The following is a 26,239-nucleotide window of genomic DNA, read 5'->3' as shown; positions in this document are numbered from 1 at the left end:
CTTGCTGTTCCTCAACTTTCAACAGTCCAACAGCAGAAGGACTTTCTGAGAGACCTGGCAATGAGTTCAATTGTTCAATCCCTTCTGTCTGTACAGTGGCTATTCCAAAAGCCCATCTATGCCCCTTTGGGTCCTTGAAATATCCATTCCTGAGGTAGTCAATGCCCAGGATACATGGGGCGGCTGGACCAGTCACAATGGGGTGTTTCTGCCAATCTCTCCCTGTCAAGCTCACTTCAGCTTCTAGCACAGTCAACTCTTGAGATCCCCCTGTCACCCCAGAAATAGAAATAGTTTCTGAGCCCACATGTCCTGATGGCATTAATGTGCATTGAGCACCAGTATCAACCAAAGCCTTATACTTTTGTGGGTCTGATGTACCAGGCCATCGAATCCACACAGTCCAATAGACACGGTTGTCCCGTGCCTCTACCTGGCTAGAGGCAGGGCCCCTCTAACACTGATCCTGGTCATAGCGGTCAGAACCTTTTCTCGATGAGTACACCTGGGAGGTGCCCTCCTGTGGGTCAGATTCTTGCCCGTGGGAAACTGGGACTGCACTTACTCTCACTGACCTTCTTCCATTCTCCTTCAGTTCTTGTACTCGGGCTGCAAGGGCACGGGTGGGTTTCCCATCCCACCGTCCCATGTCTTCTCCATGTTTGGCCAGGAAGTACCACATCTCAGTTCGTGAGGTCTGTCCACTTCCTCTGGCTGGGGGGCGTCTGGCTCTGACTTCAGAGGTTCTCATTCGCACTGGTGCCACTTGGAGACTTTCCCTAATTTCCTCTCTGATCGCTTTTACCTCTGCAGGCAGCGTCTTGAGACTCTCAACCAATGTCTCTACAGCAGAAATACGGGCCTGCATTGGGCTGTGGGTCATGCTTTCATATATCCGGAGCTTATTTGCTACTGCGCCCACTGTTTCATGGTTCTCTTCCCTATACATGGATGCCAGGAAATCGGTGTATTCAGCTGGCCCCGAGCGTGAAAGGTCCCACCACATATGTGGTGTGCATCTGACCTTGTCAGGGTCATTATTGGCTTGCCCACCTCTTCCAAAAAGCACGTCCATCATTGCCATCTCCCTCAGACGTAAAATTCCTTCTTCCATCGTCTTCCAAGTCTTCCTAATATGATGTTCCTGCAGGATTTCTCTATAAACAAACTTCTCTCTTACACTCGTTAGAAGTCGTGCCCAGAGTGAAAGGGGCTTTGATTCCCTCACGAACACCTGTTCAATAGCCACGTCCTGGGCCAGAGCCCCCAAAAACCTGGCTTCAGCACCATCCAGTTGTAAGGTTTCACCCATAAGGTCCCAAACTCGGATCAACCAAGTCAGGATGGGCTCACCCGGGTGTCGAGCAATGTCTTTCCGCAAACTACGGAGATTATCAAATGACAATGACTCAGTGATGATCTCAGGCTCTGGGTCTGCTTGCTGTGGAGGTGCAGCAGCCCCCTCATCGTCTGCTGGATGGTCTAATTTGGTCTTATATTTCCTTTTCTGAATAGGGGCAACTTCCATAGGCTTGGCCTGTCCTCCTGGTTTAGCCTCATCCTTTTCTCCCTTCACTGTGGCATCAGGGGTTTTATTCTCTCGCTTTTCCCCCTTCACTGGGCTAGGTTTCTGAATGCATTCTGGAAAAACCCTGGCCCTACCTTCAAACATTCTGTAAGCTGCAGGGATACAACCCTGCAGAAAAACCATAAAGAGCAAGATATCTCTGGCATCCAGGGAGAATTTAAACATCTCAAAAGCTGTTGTAGCAGACTTGAATGGGGAATGGACAAAGGGTTGGGAGAAGAGATTCCCCTTTGTTCCTTCCCAAGGGTCCGTACTATTATCACTGAATCCCCAGAGGTAGCAGCTTAGGTTGCGGCAGGAAAACAGCCTGGAGAGCACCACCCACATGACATCCAAAGGCATCGAATTCATGGCACCATAAATCCAGAGTAAGAACTCAATAATAATTGCGGCTATTTGAGTTTTGCTCATTGATTTGTTGATAAGACTTAAACCTGCCGCTCCTTTTGGCATGAATTTGTACCAACAAAAAGCCAATATATTATACAGGATGGTCCTGATGAACCCTAAGCTCAAGACCCACATGGTGCCACAAAATAGCAGTTATCCTTCTTTGTTTACAAGCCCCCCACGTTGGGCGCCAAGAAATGTCTGGGTTTGAGGGGAAAAACCAAAATGTTTTACCCACAAGCAGGGGAGGGGCCTCCTCCTCAATAATCACACCACTCTTTATCAAATTTAAGAAAAGGAATTTTAATACAAGAAGGATAACTGCTATATATATATATATATATGTAAACAGACTAGTGCAACCCACTTCCCCAACACCATAAGAGGGAAAAAAAACCAACAACAACAAAACCCAGCAGGTTTTCCTCCGGGAGAAAAGGTTATACTTAAGTGTCCTTGTCACAGCCCGCTGGCTGCAGAGTGAGTTTCAGTCCCTCTCCAGCGAAACAGACGAGCAGTGGGCTTTCAGATGGACTCAGTCTCTTTCCCCTGTGTTCCCCGTCCAAGAAGCAGACAGGTACGAGCAACCAGCAGCAAATCCAAGGCAGGTAGCAGCACGGCAGGAAAAAGTAATCCGAAGTAGGCAGCGGCAAGACAGCCAGGGAAAACCCCAGCAGTAACCAGCAGGGCAGCCTGCCTCCTTGGAGCCCCCACTCCCCCGTTCCGCCGAGCCAAGACTGAGGAGAATATCCAAAAAAAACCCAAAAGAGACAAACCTGCCCCCACCCCAGCGACCACAGTTAACTACTTCTTTTGTTAACCGTTGGCCTGGGCAGTTAAGTGGCAGGGGAGAGAATTTACATAATAATCCCAAACTACAACACTTGACATTCGCCACATTGTTTTGAGAGACAAAGCTGTAGTGCATTGCTTCTGCTACGATAGTAACTGTCCAGTGATAAGTTTAACAAAACTTTCCACCTGCTTTTGTACTTGAAGGGCCTTTGCGGGAATAGATAAGAAGTTCAAAATGAGGAAGCACTATGTGGTGGTATGGGAAACAGCAGCTTGAAAAGATAACTTACATTGTTAATTTGTCCACAGAAAAGGGTTAGCGATAATGTTAAGTGGCCTGAAGACAGAAATAGGAACAAGAAACAGGATGTAGAGAAACACGAAGGGAAAACAAAATGAGGCTCTGTTGGTACAGCATAGCATTATTTTTTGTATATGGTGAAAGCAGGATACTTTTTTGTCTGTCTGCTCAGGAGGCACTCCTGGCAGCACTGCCACCACCAGAGACTTAACTCCTGGGACCGAAGCTTGAAGCTGTACTGCTGTAGGAGCAGAGCTGGGGACAGGTTCTTTCTGGAGGCACATCCTGCATGTCCCCTGCAGAGATCAGGGTGTGGCCTTCTTTCTTGTCACTGATGGCGAGCAAGGCTCCAATTTCAGACTCCACTTATTACAATTCTGTGTAGCAAGTGGCAGGGGAACGTTGTTGGTCTTGAGGATATTGCTCTTTCACCTGCCAAGGATTTCCTTGGGCCTTTGAGCTGTACCAGGAATTCAGATTGCTTTAGAAAACTGCGTTTTATCCCTTATCCATACAAGAGACACAGGTCAGCTTTTGTTTGGCTGTGCAGGCTGATCATCCTTACCTGCCCTAGGAGGTGATGGTTGTTCTCTGTTCCCAGTTACTCTTTATCCAGTGCTGAGGTGGTCGGAGATGGCAAAGGTCTTCCAAGAGATAGTGTGTGAAACTGTTTGTCATCATTTTAGAAAAGAATAGACTCAGAGGATATTCCTCTTTCTCAGCACATGGGAAGGTGGGGATACAGGGTCTTCCCCCTCCCCTTGGCATTGACAGAGGTGCTTGTAGTGGGGTGAGGTGGAGCTGCGTGATTGTTCACTATGTGTCACTGATTCCAAGGGTTGTTCCTCCAGGGAAGGACCTGGAACCCTGTCCCACTGTTCCCTTTCCAGATTTTGTACTTCTGTACCATACACTGGTAGTATAACTAAAGCTGTACCCTTTCCTGTGAGGTGGAAGATTTGCTTTCTTCTCTGTCCTTGGTGTTTTTGAGATGGAGAATTGGTCTGACAGAATTTGTGGAGCCAAACCATGAATTTTGTTAGATTTATCATCTTCTTTACAGCTTTAGGTTTTTGCAGGGGGAAAGAAGGAAGTGGTTTACTGAGTCACTTTAATTTTTTTTTTATTTTATCACAACTACCAGTAACAACCACAGGGAAAACATACAAACAGTGAATATTTGATGTAAAGCTGTCCAAAGGAAAGGCTGCTCATTGCGAACCTGCTGCCAGCGAGGCTACAGGCTGCCAGTAAGTGTCCACCCGCTTGCTTGGGCTGAGGGTCTGGCTGTGGCATCTGCCAGAGTGCACATTATGCTGCCTTCTGAGCCAACAGCCTGGCTATAAATTCTATGGTCTTTTAGTCATTTGCAGGGAAATTCGTAGGAGCAGGAGCCATGCATGGGAGCAGTGATAAATGGAGTTGGGAACAGGACAGAAAATAGTTTTGCTTGCTGGGTTTTCCTACTACTCAAAGGAAGCAGCATGGTAACAGAGCTTTAAGCAAAGTCCTTTGCTGTTCTTGAAATGCACAGAGATATCCTGGTGTTCCCAGTATTTTTTTATCCTTTGCTCTTTGGGAGTGTTTTTAGGGACATTTGTCCCCACCCAGAACAGAGGATTCGTGGTCAGTTTGAAGATCTCATCCGCTGACAGGTTTTCTTTGAACAGATAATTGGCAGTGACTGAAGAAGAAGACACTGTGACAGAGTAATTGAACCTGAAACTGTAATTCCAGTGAGAGGAATAGATTTGTCCCACTGATAAAGAAATTGTATCACTTCTAGTATTGTCTGAGGGAGTCTTTATGTTCAGAAGTCAGTTGCTTTTCCAGCAAATCAAGGCTTTTACGGTAGGGCAACTGTGCTTTTTTTTTTTTATTTAAGGCTTTGTTTTAATTTCAGACTTTTAAGTGTGTTTTTGTGTGCTTTAAAATATTATGAAAAGTCTATATGAAACCATATTTTTATGTTTTATGCTGAATCCAAAAGTAATTTTTACAGCATTAAGGGAAGGGAGGGTGGCATTTCCATTGTCTATTATCCTGAATGTCCATGATGAATTACTTTCATTTCTTTTGCACTGTGAATTTTTTTCTCAGTATGGATTTTTCTGCTTGGATACAGATTACAGGTTTTAAGAATTTTGAAACCAAAATGCATATACTTAAAAATTAAGATTTGTTTGAGTCACTAAAAATTGCACCTTGATTGTGATTTTTAAGTGTTTGGATGTATTCAGCTTTGTTTTTTGTAGACAAATGATTTACTTTCTATAATTTGGTTTGGAGAGTACATTAGGCCTTACACTGGAAACCAACATACTAAAGGTTTCTGAGATTTTAAGGGTGATAAATCTTTAGGCATTCACTGTTTTCTACCTTTACTGCAAATGCTGATTAGAGTATTAGGACCAGTTTTCAGTCTGTCTAACCTCCTGCGCTATCTTGAGTGTTTTCTCTGTGCCCTCATTGCCTCCTTCCCTTTCCTCTGTCTCTGTTTTCCCTGCCTTGTTTTTTTTTCCCTCCAGTAGAGGCTATGTGAGGTGGCTGTGTGGTGTGTTCCCAGGCATTATCGCCAGGATTGTTGCTTCTTCTGGGGTGCTAAACTGACCTTCACTCAGCGTTCAGCTCGGCTTTCTTCTTACAACCATCAGCATTCAGAGGGTCTGGGAGCTCAGGGCTGGAATGCCTTTCTGAAGCACCAGCACTTGAAGTCTGAGAGTGTCACCTGCTGCTTTGGTGGTTGTACATTTGGTAATGTGCCAGGAGGCAGTGGTGCATTCAAGCATGTGTATGTTGTCAGGGTCATCAGCACCTCTTCCATCCTTCTCAGGGGGAGCATACTGTCTTCTCTCCTTAGCAGTTTAATGTCATTTCAGTGTAAGGAACACAAAACCTTGATGAGGTTTTCTTTCTCTACTTGTAGCATTAGTCATTTGAAAATTATTTATGAGATGGAAAACAGAGGGGCAGGAGGATAATTCCTGAGCAGTCAACAGTGAAAGTAGTTCATAGGCTGCTGCGGTTTTGTTTGCATTTATTTAACCCTGATGAGTGACATTTTGGAGAAAAATTAAGATTTCCTAGTAGTCTCATTTCTTCACTGAAAGGGCAGAGTCAGTCTGGAACCTGTTTTGAGCTCTCCCACTAGCTCTCCGGCCAAACCAGGTTCTGCAAATTGCCCATCTGAAATCACTGAGTCGATCTTTCTACATCCCTGCAAGGGTTTGCTGGCTTCAGGGCACAACCCTGGCTGTCAGAGCAGGTAATTCCTTGGGGTATCTGAGGCAGCAGCTTTCCAGGTGGTTTCCTTCATTTGCCACCCATTGTTAGGTTCTGCTTCTGTCTTTTTTTTTATTTTTCTAACTTTGTAGCATCTACTGGGGATCTTCTGCTGAGAAAAGCTGGCACCCAGGCCTTTTTGCTGTCATTTCTAAAGACATTTTATCTCACTACAGTATAATAAAGTAAACCTTCTTGACGGTATCTATAGTAGTAAACTGCAAGTAGAAGTCAACTTGTTCAAAGATAGGACTTTTCAGTCTTCGTTTTTCAGGCTTGGGATCTTCTGGCATCATAGACAAGGAGCTTAATTGTGAAGGGTGTATTTCTGACTGAATCTGAAAATCTCTGTTGGGAAGAGGCTTTTAATTCCAAGACAGTAAAAATTATTTTAAAGGGAAGGTCTTGGATCTAGAAATGCAGATCCGCAGTGCCTTGTATTTTTCCATATGCTCTAGGCTCTGACAGTCAATCTAAACTGTAAATGTGTTGGCTTTAAACTCTCTCTTCCTTCCTCTTTTTGCTGTTTTTTTTTTCTCTTTTTGAAGATGTTAGCTCATGAAATGCAGGGTCCATATGAGTAATTGCCAGCTGGTTTATCACCCCTTTTTTTTTGAGAGGCTTATGTACAAATGACAGAACGAAAATGATTTGTGCTGTGTCAAATGGTTTCTTCTTTGCCACCTACTCATGTAGGGATCATCCACTGATTCATAGCATAAATTTCTAGCTGTAATGCTAACCTGCATCTTTAGCTGCTGGTCTGTCATTCCTCTCCGCTTTCCATTTGACTCAGAATTATTAAAGTGTGTGTGAGTTTATCTGTACCTCCTACTGGCTGTAGAAAGCAATACTGGCACAGAGAAACAGGGCAGCGTTTTCCCAGTAGAGGGAGGTATTGTAAAGCTCAGACATAGTAGGTTTCTTCTTGCTGGAGGAAAGGGGATTTTTTCTGCTGAATTTAGGAATTCATGGAGCAGCACATCCAGAGAGCCTGGAGAAGGAAAGCAAAAGAACATGCTTCAAGTTCAGGCAGACAGGAGATTTTCCCACGTTTTCTTTTATATTTTTTGTTGTTATTGGTGTAGTATAATTGGAATAAGAGCAGGGATCTCTGCCTTGTTTTACCAAAACCTTGTGGGCCACCAGCAGAGGAGATGGAGATGGCTTTGGTACTGCCAGGTTGAGAAAGGACCTGCATGCTCACCACAACAGGCCCCCTGCTTTCCCTTTGCTCCTTCAAATCCCAGAAGACTTCAGTGAGTTGAGTGTGTCACTGCTCTGAAGAGTGTTGAGCACACCACAGAACCACAGAATGGCTTGGGTTGGAGGGGACCGTAAAGATCCTGCAGTTGCAACTCCCACACCATGGACATGGACACCTTTCCACTAGATCAGGCTGCAACCATCATGTAGTTTTTTACTTTACATTGTATGGCAGGGAAGGAATTAAATGCCATCCTGATGCCTGATCCCCTCAGATCTCAGAAGCTCAGCAGGGTCAGCCCCGGTTAGTACTTGGATGGGAGACCTCCTGGGAATACTGGGAGCTGTAGGTTCTAGTCCTGAGGACTTCACTGTCACCGTCCAAGCTCACTCAGCCGTGGCAGATGAATCTTAAGAGCAAAGGGTGGGGCCAGTTCTGTGCACGCTGTGCCTCACCTAAAAAATCCACTGCGCAGGCTCGAAGGACAGACCCACATGGGTAGAGCCCTTCCCAAATCTTCATTCACAAAGCCAAGCCATCATCATCATCCCTTATGTATGTCAGGAACAGACATCAATGGAAGAGGTTTAACAAAATCTTAACAACTGCTGTTTAATTGCAACAAACATACTTGAGCAGCTGGAGCATGGACAGAAATCCAAAGCTCTGCTTTGTAGTGTCCACACATATAGTTTAAGTGCCTCAGCACTTAGTCTAATCCACATATTAAATATGCATGCTTCAGGATTGATTGATTGCTAAGTGGAACTGGGCAAGAAGTATCAAAACAGATGTTGGAGTCACATTAGACAAGGAAGGAAACATGTAATGAGTTAATTATTTAACTCCCTGAATCAACAGTTTAGTCTCCCATGAAGCTTTGAAGTTCTAGTTTCAAGGTGTGTGTTCTTAGATTTGTGGCTTCCATGCATTTAATTTTATCACTGCCTGCCCTAGCAGGGACCCATTGGTGTGCTACACTATTCCTTGACACCCAAACCCATCTGCCCAGACTCACCTCCACAACTTACTTCCTTCACTTGTTCCAGCAAGTCCTTAGCTGATGTACAGGTCTCTTCCTTCACTTGAAAGCATGCTTTTCTTTCAAACAATATGAAAAATAGTAAAAAACTGTCTTGGACACATTCATCTGGAAACTCATCCCAGTGATAAGCTGGGTGAGCAACAAAGGGATGGAGGAATGTCATCTCCTTTTAACATGCAGACCCCTTTGAACTGTATGCACACTACAGGTATTGTTCTTTTAACACTCTTCTGGTTATTTTTTTGACTATTTTTGCTGCCCTGAAAACAGTTTTTTCTATTGCTTTGAAAATCCTCAACCAAATTGAATTGAAATTTGGTACTATCTTCAAAGATCGAAAAAAAAAACCAAACCAGAAATCACTAGAAAAAAACCAATGTCACTAAAGTTAATAAAAGATCAAACACATCAATAAAGACTTTTCAGTGTGGAATGAGAGACCTAAAACTTTTTACTTTCTGGTGTCTGTAGTTACTGTGCATTCTCTGTAATACAGGCTCATGAAGAAATGTCCTGAATTTGAAGCACTTGGCTTTTTTTTTTCTTATCCCTCGATTTAACGTGTTTTACAGCACCATAAATTACTGTTCACATCCCTTTGAACATAGTATAAAGTAACCAGATGTAACTCGTCTGTCTTAAAAGATTTTTAAATTGGAAAATTCTGCTGAATACCTACTGTCACCAGGACAGCAATACTTTCACAGCAATTTAAGAAGGAGCACTGCAGGCCTGGTGTATCAAGATATATAAATGCTCTGCAGGACTGCAGTGAAAAGTCAGCCATGAGCCTTGTCCCACATAATAAAGTTCCTATTACTTGTGATGAATGAAGGACTGCATAATTTCTGTCTTGGTTCCACCTTTTGCTGGTTAGACATGGGGAAATATTTTTATCTGCTGAAAGACTGATAACACTATGCTTATCCATCAGATTGCAATAGCAACATTGACTTTCTCTGGGGGCAGGAGGAAGGTCAGTTGCATGAGGGGAAGAGTCATGCACTGGAAAATGAAGAGTAAACTTTCAAAGTACAGGATGTACATGAAGGCTGAGTGTTACTGGTAGTAAGAAAAGCTGTGGTAACTTGGCCAGTCCTCAAAAATTCTTATGGAATGTGAAAGGTCCAAATGGCCCCGTCCCACACGAGAAGAATGTAATCTCTCAAAAAAGGAATTATAAACAGCAGATAGGGCCTGGAAGGTAAAAAGAGGTGTGGGGAGTAGGAGGCACTCTCAGGGGAAGTTCTTCCTGCAGAGCCTGGACCATCTGAGTTGCTTTCTGGCAGCGTTTAAGCAAGTCAGTGGAGAAATGTCATTTGTGTTCTGCGGCTTCTCTCAAAAAAACTCCCTTTTATTCGATATTCAGAAGTTAAGGTTTGACTGTGGGTAAATTCAGATTTGAAACCTTGTCTCATGTGAGTATTGGTGGATGGTTCCACAGGGCAGAAAAGGAGTCTGGTTTGCATTTCTTCTTGTAGAAAGCTTTTAGGTTGTTCTCAAGGCCACCAAGAAAGTATTTCCTAAATCAGCTTAGACCCCTGTTGACGTGTGCTGGACAAGCCTGTAAAACAGCACTGTGGAGCTGACTCCCAGGTCTTATTGTAAAAACCTAACAATCTTGCCCTCCTTTATATGAGGTGGATTTGATCTGTGTAACAACTCATTTTTGTGTCTGGACTTCTTGTATTCCTTCAATTTTTATGTTCTGTCTGGTGGTGTTACAGTTTTAAATTTTTAAATTTTCATGATACTTGTTTACTGATGCTCTGGTTTTCAAGGACATCTGAATAAAAGCTGTTGTTCCATAGGCTGCCCAAGCACAGCACCTGCTCATGCAAATAAACATAAGTTTTAATGTGATGCGCCTCACACTAACGCAACTTGCAACAAAGGGGTGTAGAGTTGTCCTTTAATTTTTTTATAGTCTTATGTCATATGTGATACAAAAGTATTCAGTATACTTTGAACAGAATCTATGAATTAGAATCTATGAATTAGAATCTATGAACACATTGTTAGGGAAGAGTTCGATTTCAATATCTAACAAAGAGCTTTTTCACAGAAAAAAGAATCTACTCAGATGTCACTTTTCAGATGATGGTGATGATTATTATTATTAATATTATCTAAAATTGATCATTTGGACAAAGATAAATCGTTGGTACAGAGATATTTAAAGCAGAGTATAAACTGTTGGTAATGTATAAAAGCTGCTGTGCCACGAGCATCTGTCTTCTGCCATCTTTAACCTCTGCTCGTAACAGCATTAACTTTTTATTGAATTGCTGACTGACTGACTGACTGCAGGGAATTGGCATTTAATTAGGTTTAAGCTTATTCTACTGCGTATGGAGAAACAATTCTAAATACTTCATTTGAAACTGGAATGCAGCGTGTTTAGGCAAATATTGTGACAATTCTTTTATTTTCTGAGGACAGGATCTCAGATGTATACTTCTTGTTGACAGTTCAGTGCATGCAACCTTCTAACAACATATAAATCACTTTGAGTTTTTGCAACCATTATCTATTTGGCATGTTATGTGATTCTTTTTCAAAAACAATTGCTGTTATTTTTCCATCGTACGATGTTTAATATTTATGTTGATGACATTCCAGACTGAAGCACATGAATAGTATTATATAAAACTACCATGTTTGTGTTCAGTCTGGTAATCTTAACAAAATTGGTGTCATATGATAGACCTACTATTACCTATGTTACACTTTTTTCCATTACAGGAATTCAAAAATACTCTTACATGAAATCTGCTACAAAATAAACACTTTAATAATGAACTGTGTAATTCATACCACATAGAACTTGTTTCCTATCCAAGTCAAATGAGTCCTTGCAAATTGTTAGTTTCTTGGCTTTCATTAAATCCAAGGTCATTGGAAAAACACACCTTCCCCACTTACCACATAGAAGTAAAAATTCTGAAATAAGTTTTTTTATTTATATATGTCCAGCATAATGTCAAAGACATTGTAAAAATTTTTCAAGAAGTGGTAAGCTTTTTTTGAAGCCTCCTGAAATGAAGCGTTTCATTTATTACTAAAAAATTACAAAGTGAGATGAGATGCAGAGCTTGCAAAATTCCCTGCTAAGCACCTTCCTGCTTTGCAGGAAACCTTAAGCACTTCCACTCCTGTTTTACAATGACACAGGACACTCCGTCACTACAAGACGTGACACACGGTTACAGCAGTGGTGTCTTGATAGCTGAGAGTAGGAAGAAAATGACGTTGTGGTTTTCCTCTCATTTTCAAGGTGGATGGAAAAGAGGAATTTCTGACAAGCACAGTGCTGTTGCGTTTCCAAAAGAGTATTTTAATGCTGGTTGCCGAAGTTACTTTGTGGCACACTTTGTTGCCTTAACCTCCCTGTCAGAGTTTGCCAACCTACAACTCAGAATTTTCATAGCTCTGATAACTTTCCTTTTGTCCTAACTTAAAGCGGGAAAGAGTTAACAGCTCATTGCAGTCCTGGAGATGTGTAGCTTCTCGCGCCGGGAGAGCCGCCTGCTTTGCCCAGCACGGGGCAGGGTCGTGCGTGTTGGAGCGGTGAGAGTTGGAGGAAAGCTGGAGGGAAGGGGGTGAGCTTGTCGGAGACATCCCTTAGGTGTGATCCAGTGATAAAAGGAAATGTGCCCTTTGGGAGGGTGTGTACCTATGAGAAACAGGAAGCTCAGCAGCGGCTGCCTGCCTGCCCTGCCTGCTTGCAGAGGTTGGTCGCTCCGGCGGGCGCAGGTGTGCCGACACACCGCCCAGCCACTTCTCTCTAGGCATCTTGGCAGCCACGCTCCTCGGCAGCAACATCTGGAAGAGGCGGGGGGGAAAGAAACCCAACCCAAAGCCAAAACACCACCCCCACCTTTAAAAACACCAACAACCCTCCAGGTAGAGGAATATGACGGCCTTGCAGCTGAAAGAGTTGTCACATTCAGGTCTATACAGGAGGAGACGGGATCGCCCTGATAGTGCCCTACCCGGGTCACATGAAGAGGATTTCAGGTGAGTGCGAATAGATGGGTGCTGTCAGGGCACTGAGCCCTTCTCTGCTGCCCGCCTGCTTCGGTGGTTTTAACAACAAAATGCAAACAGCTCTGGAAATTCACTGCAAAACACAAGCATCAAGAAGCAGTTCCAAAGATGTACAGAAAAAACCCCGAAGGAAGGACAACAGGAGCCATACAGCGACCTTGTGCATTCTGACAATGGCATAACAGCCTTCCCTGACTCTGGGAAGGGCAAAAGTTAGACAGTGGTTGCCTCTGGATCCTTTCTGACAGCCAGCGTTGCGAGTAAATAAACTTTTCAGAGCCTGACGAGTTTGCTCGTTGTGCTTTGCAGCTAGATCTTGGTCACCCAGATGCTGTGGGTTGTGCTGCTTCATGGGGGTCTTGGTGCAGTCCCTGTGCCAGGCTGGTCTTGTGGAGCTGGGGCAGCTGCTGGGCTCTGGGCTTTCTTCATGGGGGGTTCTTTGTTGCGGAAAGGGCTTTAGATGAAAGAATGCAGCAGGACTTTAGTCTGACCTTACTCAGGAAGGGTGACCAAAAATCAGAAAGCCATTTAGTGTCTGGGATTTTCTTCCTGTTGCTGTGAACCTTTTGAAAAGAGTAACAGTGAATTTGCAAAAAGCCTCTGTTTGGAGCAGGAAGAGTAAAGAATTGTTTGTAACCTGAGTAAGTGCAGACACAAAAAAGTATAAAGGTGTTTTTCTAAGTGTGCTTGGAGTGAAAGCAATCTGTTCTCACTTCAAGCTCCTTAGAAAAGGAACCTTGCGCATCTGTTAACAAAAGCTTTGGTGGAGAGGAAGTACTTCCTATCTCCTAATGCCTCACTGTATTTTTAGATTATTTTTCCTTGGTGGTGGTTCTGCGTCAGGTTTGAGTAGTGCTGTGTAATTTAAAAGGTTTTTGTTTTGTGTTTTGTTGGTTTTGTTCAGAAGAAGTGTTATTCAGTTCTGGAGGATTTACCCTTTTCTTATAACTAAGCACCTTAATTAAAATTATTGTGGCAAAATCTATCATTGTAAACTACTGAGATTATTTGCCATGAGAGGCCATAATATCATCTCACTTCTAGGAATGTGTTAACTTGGAGGTCTGATATGTGTGCTTGGTGTCTGCCTGTAGTATTAATTCTGAATGGATTTCCTAGGTGGATTTCTAATAGCATGAGGAGTATGTATTATATTCATATGACTGCAGATGGAAGAGTAACCACACTTAGAGATCTACAGAGTCTTGACTTTTTTGTATTTCATTGATTTTATACAAAACTAGCAATTAGGAAGAATAGATTCTATTTAGGGAGGAGAAGCTGCTTTTTAAAGCATATACATAAAAATGAGTATTACCTCTCTATGGTTGTGTTGCGGTTAACTATGCACATCCAAGATGAGAATAACGCCATTTTTGGGCTGGGTAGGAGGAAGGGATAGGTTGTCTGCACCAATTTAAGTCTAGATGTTTTGTTCTTCTGAGCCTCTTCCAGTTAGAGATGAGAGATGTGAAACAAGGATCAATCTTGAGAAATAAAATAGAAGTTGGAGGAAATAGCAAATCAGGGAACTTGTGAATCAGCTCAGGGTGTTAGACCATGGTCAGATGATGCTCCCAGAGCAAGGGGTCAACATGTACCTACGGCCAGAGCTTATCTTGTATTTGCTGATAGCTTAAGCTGGTTCTTATTTAAACTAAACCTTGCTCCTTCCTAATCCATTTTGTGATATTTCAGTGTGTTGCCAGGCAGCCTTATTTATCATTTTTACTGCATTCTCTATGATAAATACATAATAATGACATAACTACAGGGCAAAGAGCAATTGGAAAGAGAGAGAAAAAGCTCATTAATTTTCTAAAACTGGAAACCTCTGGTTTTTTCCATATGTTGTCCCCAGTGACACTAAGATGCCTGTCCTTAGCAAATACTTTCAGGGTATCTAGAGTCCACAAGGAAGACAAGAGGTTTCTTTTATGTTTGCTGCATATAGCTTGTCATCTACAGCTTTGCAATGCCCTCCCATAGTGTCTCTCTCCAGTTGTTTGTTCTAGTGCCTTTGTATTTTGTTTTACATACATATTAATCCTCGTGTTAAATAATATCAGCCCTCGAGCAACACTTCACTGAAAGCTGCTTTCTTGGTTCAAGTACCGTACTTTTCTAATCCTGAGCCAAAATGTACTCGAGATGCCAATTTCCTCAGGATACCCTATGAGAATTTCTGTACTGGGGGAAAAAAAATAAAATTTAAATTGCCCTTTTTTAAGGTCATACATGGTATTTGCCAGTTTTCATTTTAGAGCCTTTTGCACTTTACCGCAGTATGAAATTTCTCTCCCCTGATCTTTTTGGGATCTGTGTCTCGTTTGCTGGCAGTTTCCTGACATCCAGTCTGGGCTGTTGCTCTGGTAAGGCAAAAAGAGCAGTAAGTAACCCATCAGGCATCTGCTTACGCCTCTTTTCCTTGGCTGCAGGATGTCTTGCCTGTCTGTGCTCTGCTGCAGGAAGCACCACTGTGATGGCAGCTCTTACATCTGACCATTGCAGCAGGGGCTGGATGCTGCTCCTTAGGATGGGAACTTGTATTGCTGCCAAACTGCAGCCAAGATGTAGCCAAATGTTGGCACTGTCAGTGCTGCAAAAGAGCTTGGTGAGGTTTGGCACCAGAATTCTGCCTTTGCTCTTTCCTGGGAATGTCTGTGTCATTTGTACTTAAAACACCTGAAATTTCTAATAATTAGGGTGCTATGAAGCAACATACTGAGACTCCTAGATGTACACCAGAACATAGATTTATCACATACATTTAATTTTCCAGAACCCAAAATTTCTTGAAACGATTGACTTTACAGTATACAAATAATTTCCTATGTTGACATAGCTTCGTGACAGGTCATGCACCATGGGGCTTTGGGCTCTGCAACAGGATGCTGAGCTTCAGCTTCTGCATCTGTGTCCACTGATGTCATTGAACTCAGAGGTTTGACCTCTATCATTGTCTTACAGATCTGCTATTCAGTTTATGATGAGTCAGTCTCTATGCACATTTCACTCAGTCTTTTGCAGGAAAGACTGCAGGAATATAATTTGCCTCTTTCCATTAAGTTTTGTAGCTTGTCACTTTTCGGTGTACAGTAAAAGCTCCTAAATAAATGTTTAAATTTAACAGAGGCACTCCAAACACCTCTGGTTCGCAAATAGGTGCCTGGTCATCTTGAGGGGAACTCATCTCAGACATCTGTAGCTACCTGCAAGGCCTGATTTGCAAGCAGCAGAGCTTGTTTTAGTGCATGGGGTTGTTCATTTTACCCACCCAGTTGTTGTGATCGCATTGCATTGCTTCTGCTGCCCTGCTAGTTTGCGGGCTGGGGGTCTGTGCTAGCTCAGAATCTGCCCCAGCTACCTCAGCGTTGCAGGTGGTACAATGTGGTGGCCAAGCAGCTGAGCAGCAGTGAGGATCTGAGGGGTCTGGAAAGGACTGCCAGAGTCCATCCAGAGTAAGAGAGTGAGGGCATTTCATGGGAAGCCACCCATAGTTGTAAATAGAAAGCCCTAAGCTTGGCTGCAGTTGGGACCAGGGTGGGAGTGTAGGACTCATCTCCCTGTTTTAGAGACCTAACCTAGGATGGAGTGGGTTGTCCCTCTTGTCCTCTCCCCCCACCTTCTCCTGGCATAACCCATGCCCAGGTTATGCCATCAGCTGTGATGAAGTGAGAGGAATCCCAGCTCTTGTCCTGACAGGACAGCACATTGATGGGGATGGGAAATTTGGCTTCTCTTTCTACCTTTCTCACTCCATTCATCACTTAACAAACCCCATAACTCTCTGGAAGTCTTTTAATCTGCTGCTGTATATGTAACTGGCGCTTTACTGACCTTGTAGGAAGCTGGAGCCTGCCTGCCCCTTGTAAAAGGTGATCCAGATAGTTCATCCTTTTCTTGAATTTGCACAGTACAAAAATGTTTTTGGTTTAACCTCAGCTGAGAAAGGCATGCTGAAAGCAGACCTCTCTTACCCTACTTGAGCTGGACTGACCACCTTATAGACCTTAATTATGAAGACAAATTAATAATTATGAAGAATATTCACACTGAGTGCAGAGTTCAAAGTGCAGGGGGTTGCCTAGCACCTTCCTTTACCTTTTCTCCAACAGATACAGCATTCATTGAACTAAATGCAGCCTGAGAAATCTGCTTCTCAGAATGGAGGGGAAGACTTGTTCTTTTCCAGCTCTATTGATTTTTTTGGAAAATGATGACATCTCTGATAGTTCTCATCTTTAGAAATGGCATGTAAAAAATTCTGACTGTATGCTGAGCTATTCTTTCTTGCTTTTCTCAGCAAACAGGATGGAAAGGAAATTGTGTGCATATGTTTATGATTAATCACTAGGAGTCACTTAGCAGCAGTATTCTTGCTATTTTTCCTTTTTCCCCTTCTCATCCTATGGCCTTTGTGAAAATAGAATGATTCCTCTAAAAAAATGGACACCGTTCGTTTGCAAAGCTCAGTCCAAGGTATTGGCAAAAGTTTTTTAGGTTTTTTTTACAATTACACTTGAAATTTATTTGATCACTGTTGTCTGTAGCATTGTTTTCTAAGTCCATATGTATGCAAATGCCATTAAAAATATAAACAACTTTTGAAGAGGTTAGTCTCAAGTTTTTACCTAAAAGTAAACTTCAGCATTTACAACTGGCAAGCTTCCATCAGTGGCTGTCAGTTACTTTGGTAGTTCACTGCTCTGTTCTCTTGTGCAGAAAGCACTGTAGATGTTTTCCACATTCATGGGTTTAAAGTATCTGCATTCCCTTTGCTCTCTGCTGCTGGAACTGATGGGTACATCTGCGTGAGTAGGTGCAGGCATTCTTCTGCTGGATCTCTTCGGGCTTCCACCTGCCTCCGCACGTTGACTCCAGGCTGGAAGGCATGTGGATGTGCCCCAGAATTTCATGCACAAAGACTCCCTCACAGATGAAGCAGGATACATAAGCACATTCTTACGTCCCACTGAGCCTTAGGGGGATAGGCTCTGCACAGCAAAGCTTGTAGGTGAATATAAAAAGACACAAATGAATTAAATCCCCCCACCGGCAGTGTGGTAGAGCTGAGTGCCTCTCTTTCTTTATGAGATACTGCATTTGGGAGTTGTGCAAGGTCACAAAGCTCCTCAACCTGCCATCAAAAACCCATGTGTAACAGCCAGACAAGGTGTGCAGCTGTTTCCAGCCATACACCTACCCTGCTCTTCCTTGGGGGAAGGAAAGAAGATGCTGGTCAGGGACTGTCTGGGAAACCAGGGACCTTGCTGAGCTTTCAGATGCCTCAGGGTACTGAAAACAGGGTAAGGCAGAAAGAAAAGATAACCATCTTCACCTGTAAACATTCTTAAATTTGACTTTTACTGGTAACCTTTCTCAATTGAATCACCAATGTTAGTATTTATATAGCTGCTTCCTGTGAGTAAATGTTTCACTTGCTCACAGAGCCAGTGTCACCAGGTGAAGCAATAATTATTCCATACATTGGTAAAAAAAGCCATTAATTTATTAAAGCAGAAAAAATTTGAAAATCAGTGTTAAGACACAAAAAAAAATACGCTTCTTCATTTGCTCGGGTTAAAAACTGCTGGAGTAGTGGGAAGCTGGAAGGTACAAATACTTATTTGAATCAGATGCTTGGGAACTCTGGATTAAGAAACACATGTGCTTGTCTAGTAGCTGCTCTAATTGAAGAAGGGGTTTGTCAATGTAAATATAAAACAAAATTGTTACTATTAATAATAGTGACTTCCAGACAGCAAAAATGTGCTTCATGGTTATATTTTATTATTGAGATACTTCGAATTTGTGTTGAGCCTTAGTTTGAGATACCCAAATGACTAGAGGCTTTACTTTTCATTTGTGCTGTACTTATTGCTCTGAGGGTTAAAATAACTCGTGAGGAACACACCCTTTTTTGCTTGCCTTCTCTCTCACCTCTTCTCTCCTACATTTCATAACAACTCCTCAGCAATTGTGACTTGCTCACCCTGCCTATCACCTCTCGTGACTCCAAATGACCAGAGATAGCTGATTAAGTAACAGCAACCCAAGTAGGAACTACTGTTCCTCTTTAATCTATGATTTTAGTAATTTTTTTACTTTCAATGATTATGAAATTATTAGGATTTTCATTGCTCTTATTTCAGCATTAGCTGACTAAAAGTAAGTTGTAGGGTTCTTTTCTTTTGCTTTTGTTTTCATGTGCTGCGATGATGCCTAATCAGAGGTGTTCTCTAAAGAAAATATGCTGTAATTGCTCATTATTCTTCATTGTAATTAAGCTGCCCTTGCAATGCAGTCATTCACACTGAAGTAAATTTATACACAGGAGAGAAAAACTATATTATGCCAGTGTTACCACTTAATAAAAATTGCCAACTTGCAGGGACCAGGAAGAGAAAGTTTGAAGGTTGTGAGTTTGGGTTTTCTCATTTTGTTTTTCTGAGGTCTCTGAGCTGTTGTAGGAAATAGAAAGCTAACAGACAGTGTCCTCAAGAGGACCATAAGCCTTTTACATGATGCTCTCCAGGCATGGGAACAGCTCCATCTTGCCAAGTATGTTGCTTCTGATGATGGCCAAAAGCAATGCCTGTGGAGGGAGGTAGAAGGAAAGAGTGGGTCTTTTATGGGATTTCCCTTGGTAATAATCCCAGTTTGCCGCAGCTGTGGCTCAGGTACTTCCTGCAGAGTTATATTCAGTGTTTTTCCCTTCAATTAACTCCTCTGGTCTTGCCTTGCATCCAACAAGCTCATGGCATTTCCCAAGTCACTCGAAGCTCTGAGTTTTCATGTGTATTTGATGCTGTAGTACACATGATTGTGTGTTAATTTTTTTGTTTGCTTGGTTTCTCGTAGCAGCTTTAGGTTGTTCAGTTTTCATCTTTGTATCTGCCTGCTTTGTAGAAACTTCTGATTTTAGGTAGTTCCTGGAAGATTTCTGAAATTATGGCTTCATATATAACACTCTGTGAGCAGTGTTATTTGATGATACTACTCAACTTTTCCAGCAGATTGTAAGCATCCTGTGTCATGTATTTACATCTGAGAGATGAAGCTTTGAGATCTTTTGTAGCCTTTTGTCCAACAAAAGAAATTTGGTTTATGACTTTTCCCTGTAGCTTTTCTGCTATTTCTGTCTGCCCTAATGTCCATGATGAAGCTAGAAGAAAATTAATTAAAACTATTAACACTTAGCCTCAAAGGAAGTAACATACTGGCAAACACAGATAGCAATACCTGGCAACATTTCTCAGCTGTGCCTTTTTAAATGAAAGATTCAGAAGGTACAAACTGTTCCAGCAAGGAATGACTGGACAAAGATGAAGGGAATGTGAAATGAGACTTGTCTTTTCTAGCATGTTAAATCCATGCATGCCACACTCTTCACAGACCATAAAGTTCTTGACCCTGAGTTGAGTCTACCTGTTGAACTCTGTTTCTATGTAGCCATTGGACTCTCATTTGGAGTCACCGACTCAGAACTGCCCTGGATGGTCCCCTTGTTCTGGTATGGAAAGTTTGCTTTGGAAGCTGTTTGTTCTGCTTGATATTTGCCTTTTCAGTTTTTGTTTCGTATATTTGACCTCACTGACCTCATAAACTGAAGCATACACTGTATTTCTGATATATTGAAAATCTGCTCCTTATATATACTTTTTTTAAAGGACACAGTAGCAGTGCAGCTTTGGAATAGGATAACTCCATGAGTTACCAAACTGCAGGTCATGAATTTTGCCTGAAGTATGCAAGTAATTGCTTAGTTTTAAACTACTTTGCTTTCTAAAGGTAATTCTCAGATTACACCCACTTCTCCATCGTGCGTAGCAAAGCAGAAGGAGGCTTGGCAGGCCTTGAACCCCTCTGATTGAAAGCTCAAAATCCCTTTGTTTTCCCTTTTCCTTTAGCATCTGTTCTGTCAAGCAAATAACTGGCGCTGCTCCTTCAGATAATCCCAACAATATGTTCTTGTGAGGGGTAACTTGTATGTCTTCCCTCACAAGTGTTACTGTAACTGTCTACTCCTGCTTTTTACTCACTGAGGATTAGTCACCTGTTAGGTGTGTCCTTGTTTGTGTTCCTTGATTGTTCTTTCTCTGAACAGGGAGAGCAATCACAACTGCTCTTTTGTGGTACTGTGGTATCAGCTGATGATGTGATAACACCAAGGGCAGTAAGGGTCATTTGGAATGTGTATTCAGCGTTGCTCTCCTGCCCTGGGCTGGCGTACTGTCTCTGGGAATTCGTTAATAATCGTACCCAGTCTGTACAGGAACAGAGAAGGATGTTTTTTCCCCAGCCTTTCCCTCTCGCCACTGCCCAGAACACCGTCTTAGGCCTTGAAAAGGAAGTTCTGTTGTGACACGGCACTAAGGAGGAGAACAGGACTCATTTAAAAAATAAACTCCTAGACACCTGGGCTAGGGAGCACGGGATTGAATGGGTATATGATATTCCCGATCATGCACTGCCCTCTGGGAATATTGAACCTGGGAGAGAAGCAAACGGGGACTGGAGAAACCAGTGGCACTAAATTAGGGAGTGACTCTCCTAAACCAGGACAGGGTGGAAACCATTACTTTAAAAAAACCTGGCCAAAGCCTTCCATGAGCAAAATGTGTGGAAGTCTTGCTTTGCACGAATGGCTACTGAAATTCATTCATGCTTATTTGACTAGCCTGCTACTGGTGTTGAATAACTACTAAGTATAAAGTACAAGATGAAGTCCTTCATGTTAAGACCATCATAATGAAGTAGGAAAGCAATGCTATTTTTATTAGCTTTATTTGTCAATACATTACTTATCCATGACTCTTATGAACATAAACAGCATATGAGCATCTAGTTGTTCTCTTGGCTGTTGAATATTAGGGCCATTACTTAATTCCACAATGTTAACTGCAGATGGCTCAGCTGTTGGCTATCCTCTGTTGGTTTTAAAGGCTGGTTGGTGGTGCTGTAGTGAATGTAGGAAGAGAAAAATAAAACCAAAACCTAGAGTAACTAATAATTACAATTTAATATGTGTATGAGAGAAGAGGTGCAGCTGAGGACATGTTTTCTTTAACACATTCTATTTCTGCTAAGAACAAGTCTATTCAGGAGATAAAAACCTCTGCACTTCCTCATATAGAATAGGAGCACAAACTAATGAAGGTGAGAAATGGTTATGCTGTTGGAAGTGCAGACTAATAGTAAAAGATGTGTGTGAAAGTGACATGCTCATTAGTAAAGCTAAGGTCAGTCCTCAGCATGGTGTCTACAGTGGTACTCTATAATAAGGATGTTGTGAGCTTGGAAGCTTCGTGTTGCAGTTCTGTCTGCCCTACAAGAAGGGGCATGGAGGAGGTATGAGAAGTCTCATCTGATAGCTGGGGTGTTATGCTGAGTCACAGTATTAATTATAGCTCCCAAACGAACTACTCAGGTTGTGATGTTCAGCTTATCAAAACATCGGTTCCGAACAGTGCAGGCTGATGGCTCAGGTAGAATCAAAGGGTGACGATTGCCTTTACTCTTAGGATTTGGTGGAGCATTTTTGGTGGATTTCAGTGACAGATGACATCAACTGTATGCTCATGCTGGGAAACTGCCACTCTGAAGAGAAATAAGGTACTGCAGCATTTTAGAATCATAGCATCATTTAGGTTGGAAAAGACCTCTAAAGGTCATCGAGTCCAACTAATAACCCAGCACTGCCATGTTGGCAACTAAACCATGTCCTCAAGTGCTGTATCTACACAACTTTTAAATACCTCCAGGGTGGTGACTCCACCATTTCCCTGAGTAGCCTGTTCCAATGCTTGACACCCGTTCCAGTGAATAAATTTTTCCTAATGTTCAGTCTAAATTTCACATGGCAATTTGAGGCCATTTCCTCTTTTTTCTTTCCCATCACTTTTTTTGAGCTTGGTGGGTGTGATCTTGTCTCTTTAGGCTTGAAAAAAACATTCTTTTCAGGATGTGTGTCTCAGAGACATTTGATGTGCAGCTCCTAGTATTGAGTAGCTGACCTTTTTTATTATTCTTAAGTTGGAAATAAGTCTATCAATGTTGTTACATGAAATGCATCAGTGAAAATATGTCTTTAAAATGTACAGAGTTGGAAGAATTTGGATACAGCATATTTACCATAGTGAAGTATACATGCAGTCAACTACATAGGGTGCAGATTTTAAGAATAACCAATAGTACTTACAGTCTTATGCAACACAAACTTATTGGAGGTCATGACCTTCTCGTACATAATACTGCATCTTTCTGGTGTTTTGTTTTTCCTGTCTGCATAGGATTAAAAAATAGTAAAGGGGGAGAAAGAGATGATTGTTTAAAGAACATCCAGTATCTGTATACAGAAGAAATCATTACTTGGTTTACCAAAAATGTGGCTTCATTTGGTATTGTTTGTAACTAACAGGAAGAAAACACAGAAGTTTTTTTGAAATATTACTTACAACAGGAAAGTGTTGTAGTTATATATTGCTCTTCCTTTCTACAAATTCTGTCAGAGGCTGATTTTTAACTGTGCTTGAATGGCTGATAAAACATTGTGTGGGAAGGTGCTCCTTACCTGTCTATTCCAGTTATATTTACTTCCTTATGGAGAGATGGAATGTGAACCTTCACTGTTTGCAGAGACCAAAGCATTTTTTGGACATGTTTATACTAGAATAAACTTGTATTGAAGTATATTAAGCATCTAGAGTTGCCTTTTTGTTTGCCCTGTTTAAACTTCCACCACATAAGCTTAATTATGCTTTTTGTGGTAAATACTGAAGGATGACACTTTTAGGAGCATTCAGAATTCACTTCATCTTTATTGCAGTGGTTTCAATATGGTTTTCCATCATTTTTAATAAAAACAGGAAGTCAGAGCAGTGCTGGACACATGTGAAAATCCTACCTGTAATGTAGGGGGTTTATTATAGAAAAGATTTATACCTTTTTTCAAACTGCCTTAGGCAACCAGCCTAGCACGGAAAGTATTTTATTGCTTAAGAGATAAACAATTGCAGCAACCAGAACCCAAGAGTGTTTTTAATTTCAATTAAAAAAAGGTACAAAAGGTCAATTAGTGCTTTAAAATGTTGGTGCAGAAATCAGAGCAGGGCACTGTGAGCCCAAGCATATTTGGCAGCCAAATTTCTGTTCTAGTTGTTCTATATTTTACGGGTGAGAGGCATAGTATAGGATCTGTTAATATATGGTTAAAGTGAAGTCACAGATACCTCTGGGGGAAGTGGAGGGAGGCACTGTGATTACTCATTCCCCTCGGCGTGTCCCGATGGGCCATTTGGCCTCCTGACAGCGCCAGTGATGCAGTGATATTTCACAGTGGCACGAGTGGGTTGCCAAGCACCAGCTGCTTTTGCCAAGCACCTTGTTTGGAGCTGTGACTGCTCAGCATGTCTATTTGTGGCATGGAGTGAAATGCTCAGCGGGCCTGGCCAGTGTCGGAGCCTTCTCTGTAAGAGTCCCCATCTTCCTGTGGCAGCCACCGGCACAGGCAGCGAGACTTGAACACTCTTCAGGGAAAGCAGCGTCGAGTGAGGCGGCACTCATCCTTCAGCAGTGATGATGCAATGCAGCTATTTTTGCTATTGTTTTCCGAAGCCCTTCTCTGTAACCACGGTGGGACACGTCTCCTTCACTCTTCTGCCATTTCCTTCAGCACCTTCCCTACCATCAGTTTTTGTTTCTGATAAGATCCTCAGTGTCCCAGGGGCAGACTCTGTCTTTTTCCTTCCTATATGTATTTTCCAGTTAAAACCTGAACTTCTCCATTTTCTCTTCTCCATAGCACTGCATCCTTAAAAACAGGCTGGTAGATTTTGTCCCGTATCCCAGGGAATGCTCTTGGGAAGCTGCTGCAGCAAATCAATGACCCTTTACATGCTTCCCACTCCCTGTGGACAGCTTCACCTCAGTGTAACCTAGAATTCCCCAATGAAAATGCAGTGTATTTTTAACAATGTATTTCAGATCTTGGCAGCATGCCTCCTGAAAAATGACAGAAAAGAAAAAATGGCCAGCTGTGCTGGATTTGTAGGTTACCAAACCTTCACAGCAGCAACTGTGGTTTGCCTCAGTAGCAGAAAGGCCATTTTTAAACTCCTATTAAACTGCTTTCTTGCTTAGTGGAAAACACTCACCAACATTTCACCAACAGCAATGGTGATATGCCTGGAGAACCAGGCAGCTTTTATTTATTGCACATATGGAGTCATATTACCTTATAGGAGTTCCTTGTGAGAAAAGGCCTTTTGAATGGACATCTTATTCTTCTGACTTGCCATACTACTTGCTTGGCTATAGCCATGCAGAAGACTGCACAGCACCAAGCTGAAGAAGTAAGCAAATACTTTCCTGTTCCCAACAGAGGACATGAGGAAGCACAAGTGGTTTCCAGCCACCTTGGTCACCTGTGGATTTTGTGTTACTGTAAGGATTGTAGTAGTCCACCGAGAGAAAAACTCTGCAGGGCTGTCTTGACTTGCAGCACAGCCTGCCAGGAGAGTTGTAGGTGATATGGGACAAAATGCCTAAAAACAGTTGAGAAATTGTTCAGAAAACAGCAATAAAGGGTAGAGACAGGCTGACTTGCTGTTTCTTATCTTAGTGACTTGGTGCACCTGCACTAATCCTGGATGAATCAGCATGTTTTAGTCCATTGCAGTCAGTCTCACTAGAGTTTTTTACACCCACAGAAGCTCAGCATTGACCTGTGCAAAAAAAGTTGGGAAGCAAGATGGAGAAGAGGAGTCAGCATCACTACGCTTGCATATCTGTTGGCAAACATTGCTCATTTTCATCACTGATGCTCCAGTGGATGCAGAAACCTTTTGTTCCAGGGCTGTTTCCTGCAACAGTGTTCTGGCAAGACCTTTGTAGCCTGGGGCTACAACCTGAGTATCACTTGATCTGGAGCTTGCCCCATGACAGATAAAATTAGGGTTTGAGCTGCCGCCAAGCTGTGTCAGTGGTGCGGGTGCAGCCTCCTTAGCCTGTTGCAGCTTGTAACTGCTGGTAGCCCTGGTGCAGGATGCTTAATCACACCTACACATGGGTAAATATGCAGGGTCATGCTGCCTGGGTCCCACCTACACAGGGGAATAGCTTGCCCAGGGGCTACTCCTTTACTGAAGGGAAGTGAAGGAATGATCCCTAACCAAACCCATCCCACAAATTTGGTGGTAGCATAGGGCTTTGTTGGCCAGGCCATGGGATGATGGCTATGCGCGAGCTCAGGTCTGCATGGAGAGTGGTGTATGGGCTGCTGTACGCTGACTGAGCAAGCTGTCCCTACCAGTGTTGAGAGATACAGCCAAAACCCATCATCAACCAGAACCTCCATAGTAGGTCCTGGGCAGGTAAGGGTATGTTAAGAAGTTGTAGCCTTGACTGGACTTTTTGTCATATCCCGTAACAGGATGAGAGGAAACAACCTCAAGTTGTGCCATGGGAGGTTTCAATTGGACATTAGGAAAAATTTCTTCACAGACAGGGTTGTCAAGCACTGGAATAGACTGCCCAGGGAAGTGGTGGAGTCACCATCCCTGAAGGTTTTTAGAGTGT

At 42.5% G+C, this 26,239-nt stretch overlaps 1 protein-coding gene across 4 annotated transcripts in view; it reads left to right on the top strand.

Moving 5' to 3' along the window:
* LIMS1 (LIM zinc finger domain containing 1) overlaps positions 1-26,239 on the top strand; it is a 79,233-nt gene that overhangs the window by 31,576 nt on the left and 21,418 nt on the right. Inside the window, exon 1 of one of the 4 annotated variants that reach the window (XM_071575377.1) lies at positions 4,259-4,324. The exons of 2 other annotated variants lie outside the window; for them this stretch is intronic. Coding sequence is in view for 1 of the 2 variants with exons in the window: in XM_071575199.1 (XP_071431300.1) it covers positions 12,525-12,628 (104 nt within the window). In the remaining variant the exon portion in view is untranslated. Of the gene's footprint in view, positions 1-4,258; positions 4,325-12,442; positions 12,629-26,239 lie in introns of those variants that run through there. One more of the 4 variants, XM_071575199.1, reaches the window with a different exon arrangement.

This window comes from Pithys albifrons, chromosome 1, assembly GCF_047495875.1.
Source record: "Pithys albifrons albifrons isolate INPA30051 chromosome 1, PitAlb_v1, whole genome shotgun sequence".
Lineage (NCBI taxonomy): Eukaryota > Metazoa > Chordata > Aves > Passeriformes > Thamnophilidae > Pithys > Pithys albifrons.
The sequence above is the reverse complement of the archived record's forward strand: the minus strand, read 5'-3'. Positions and strand labels throughout refer to the sequence as shown.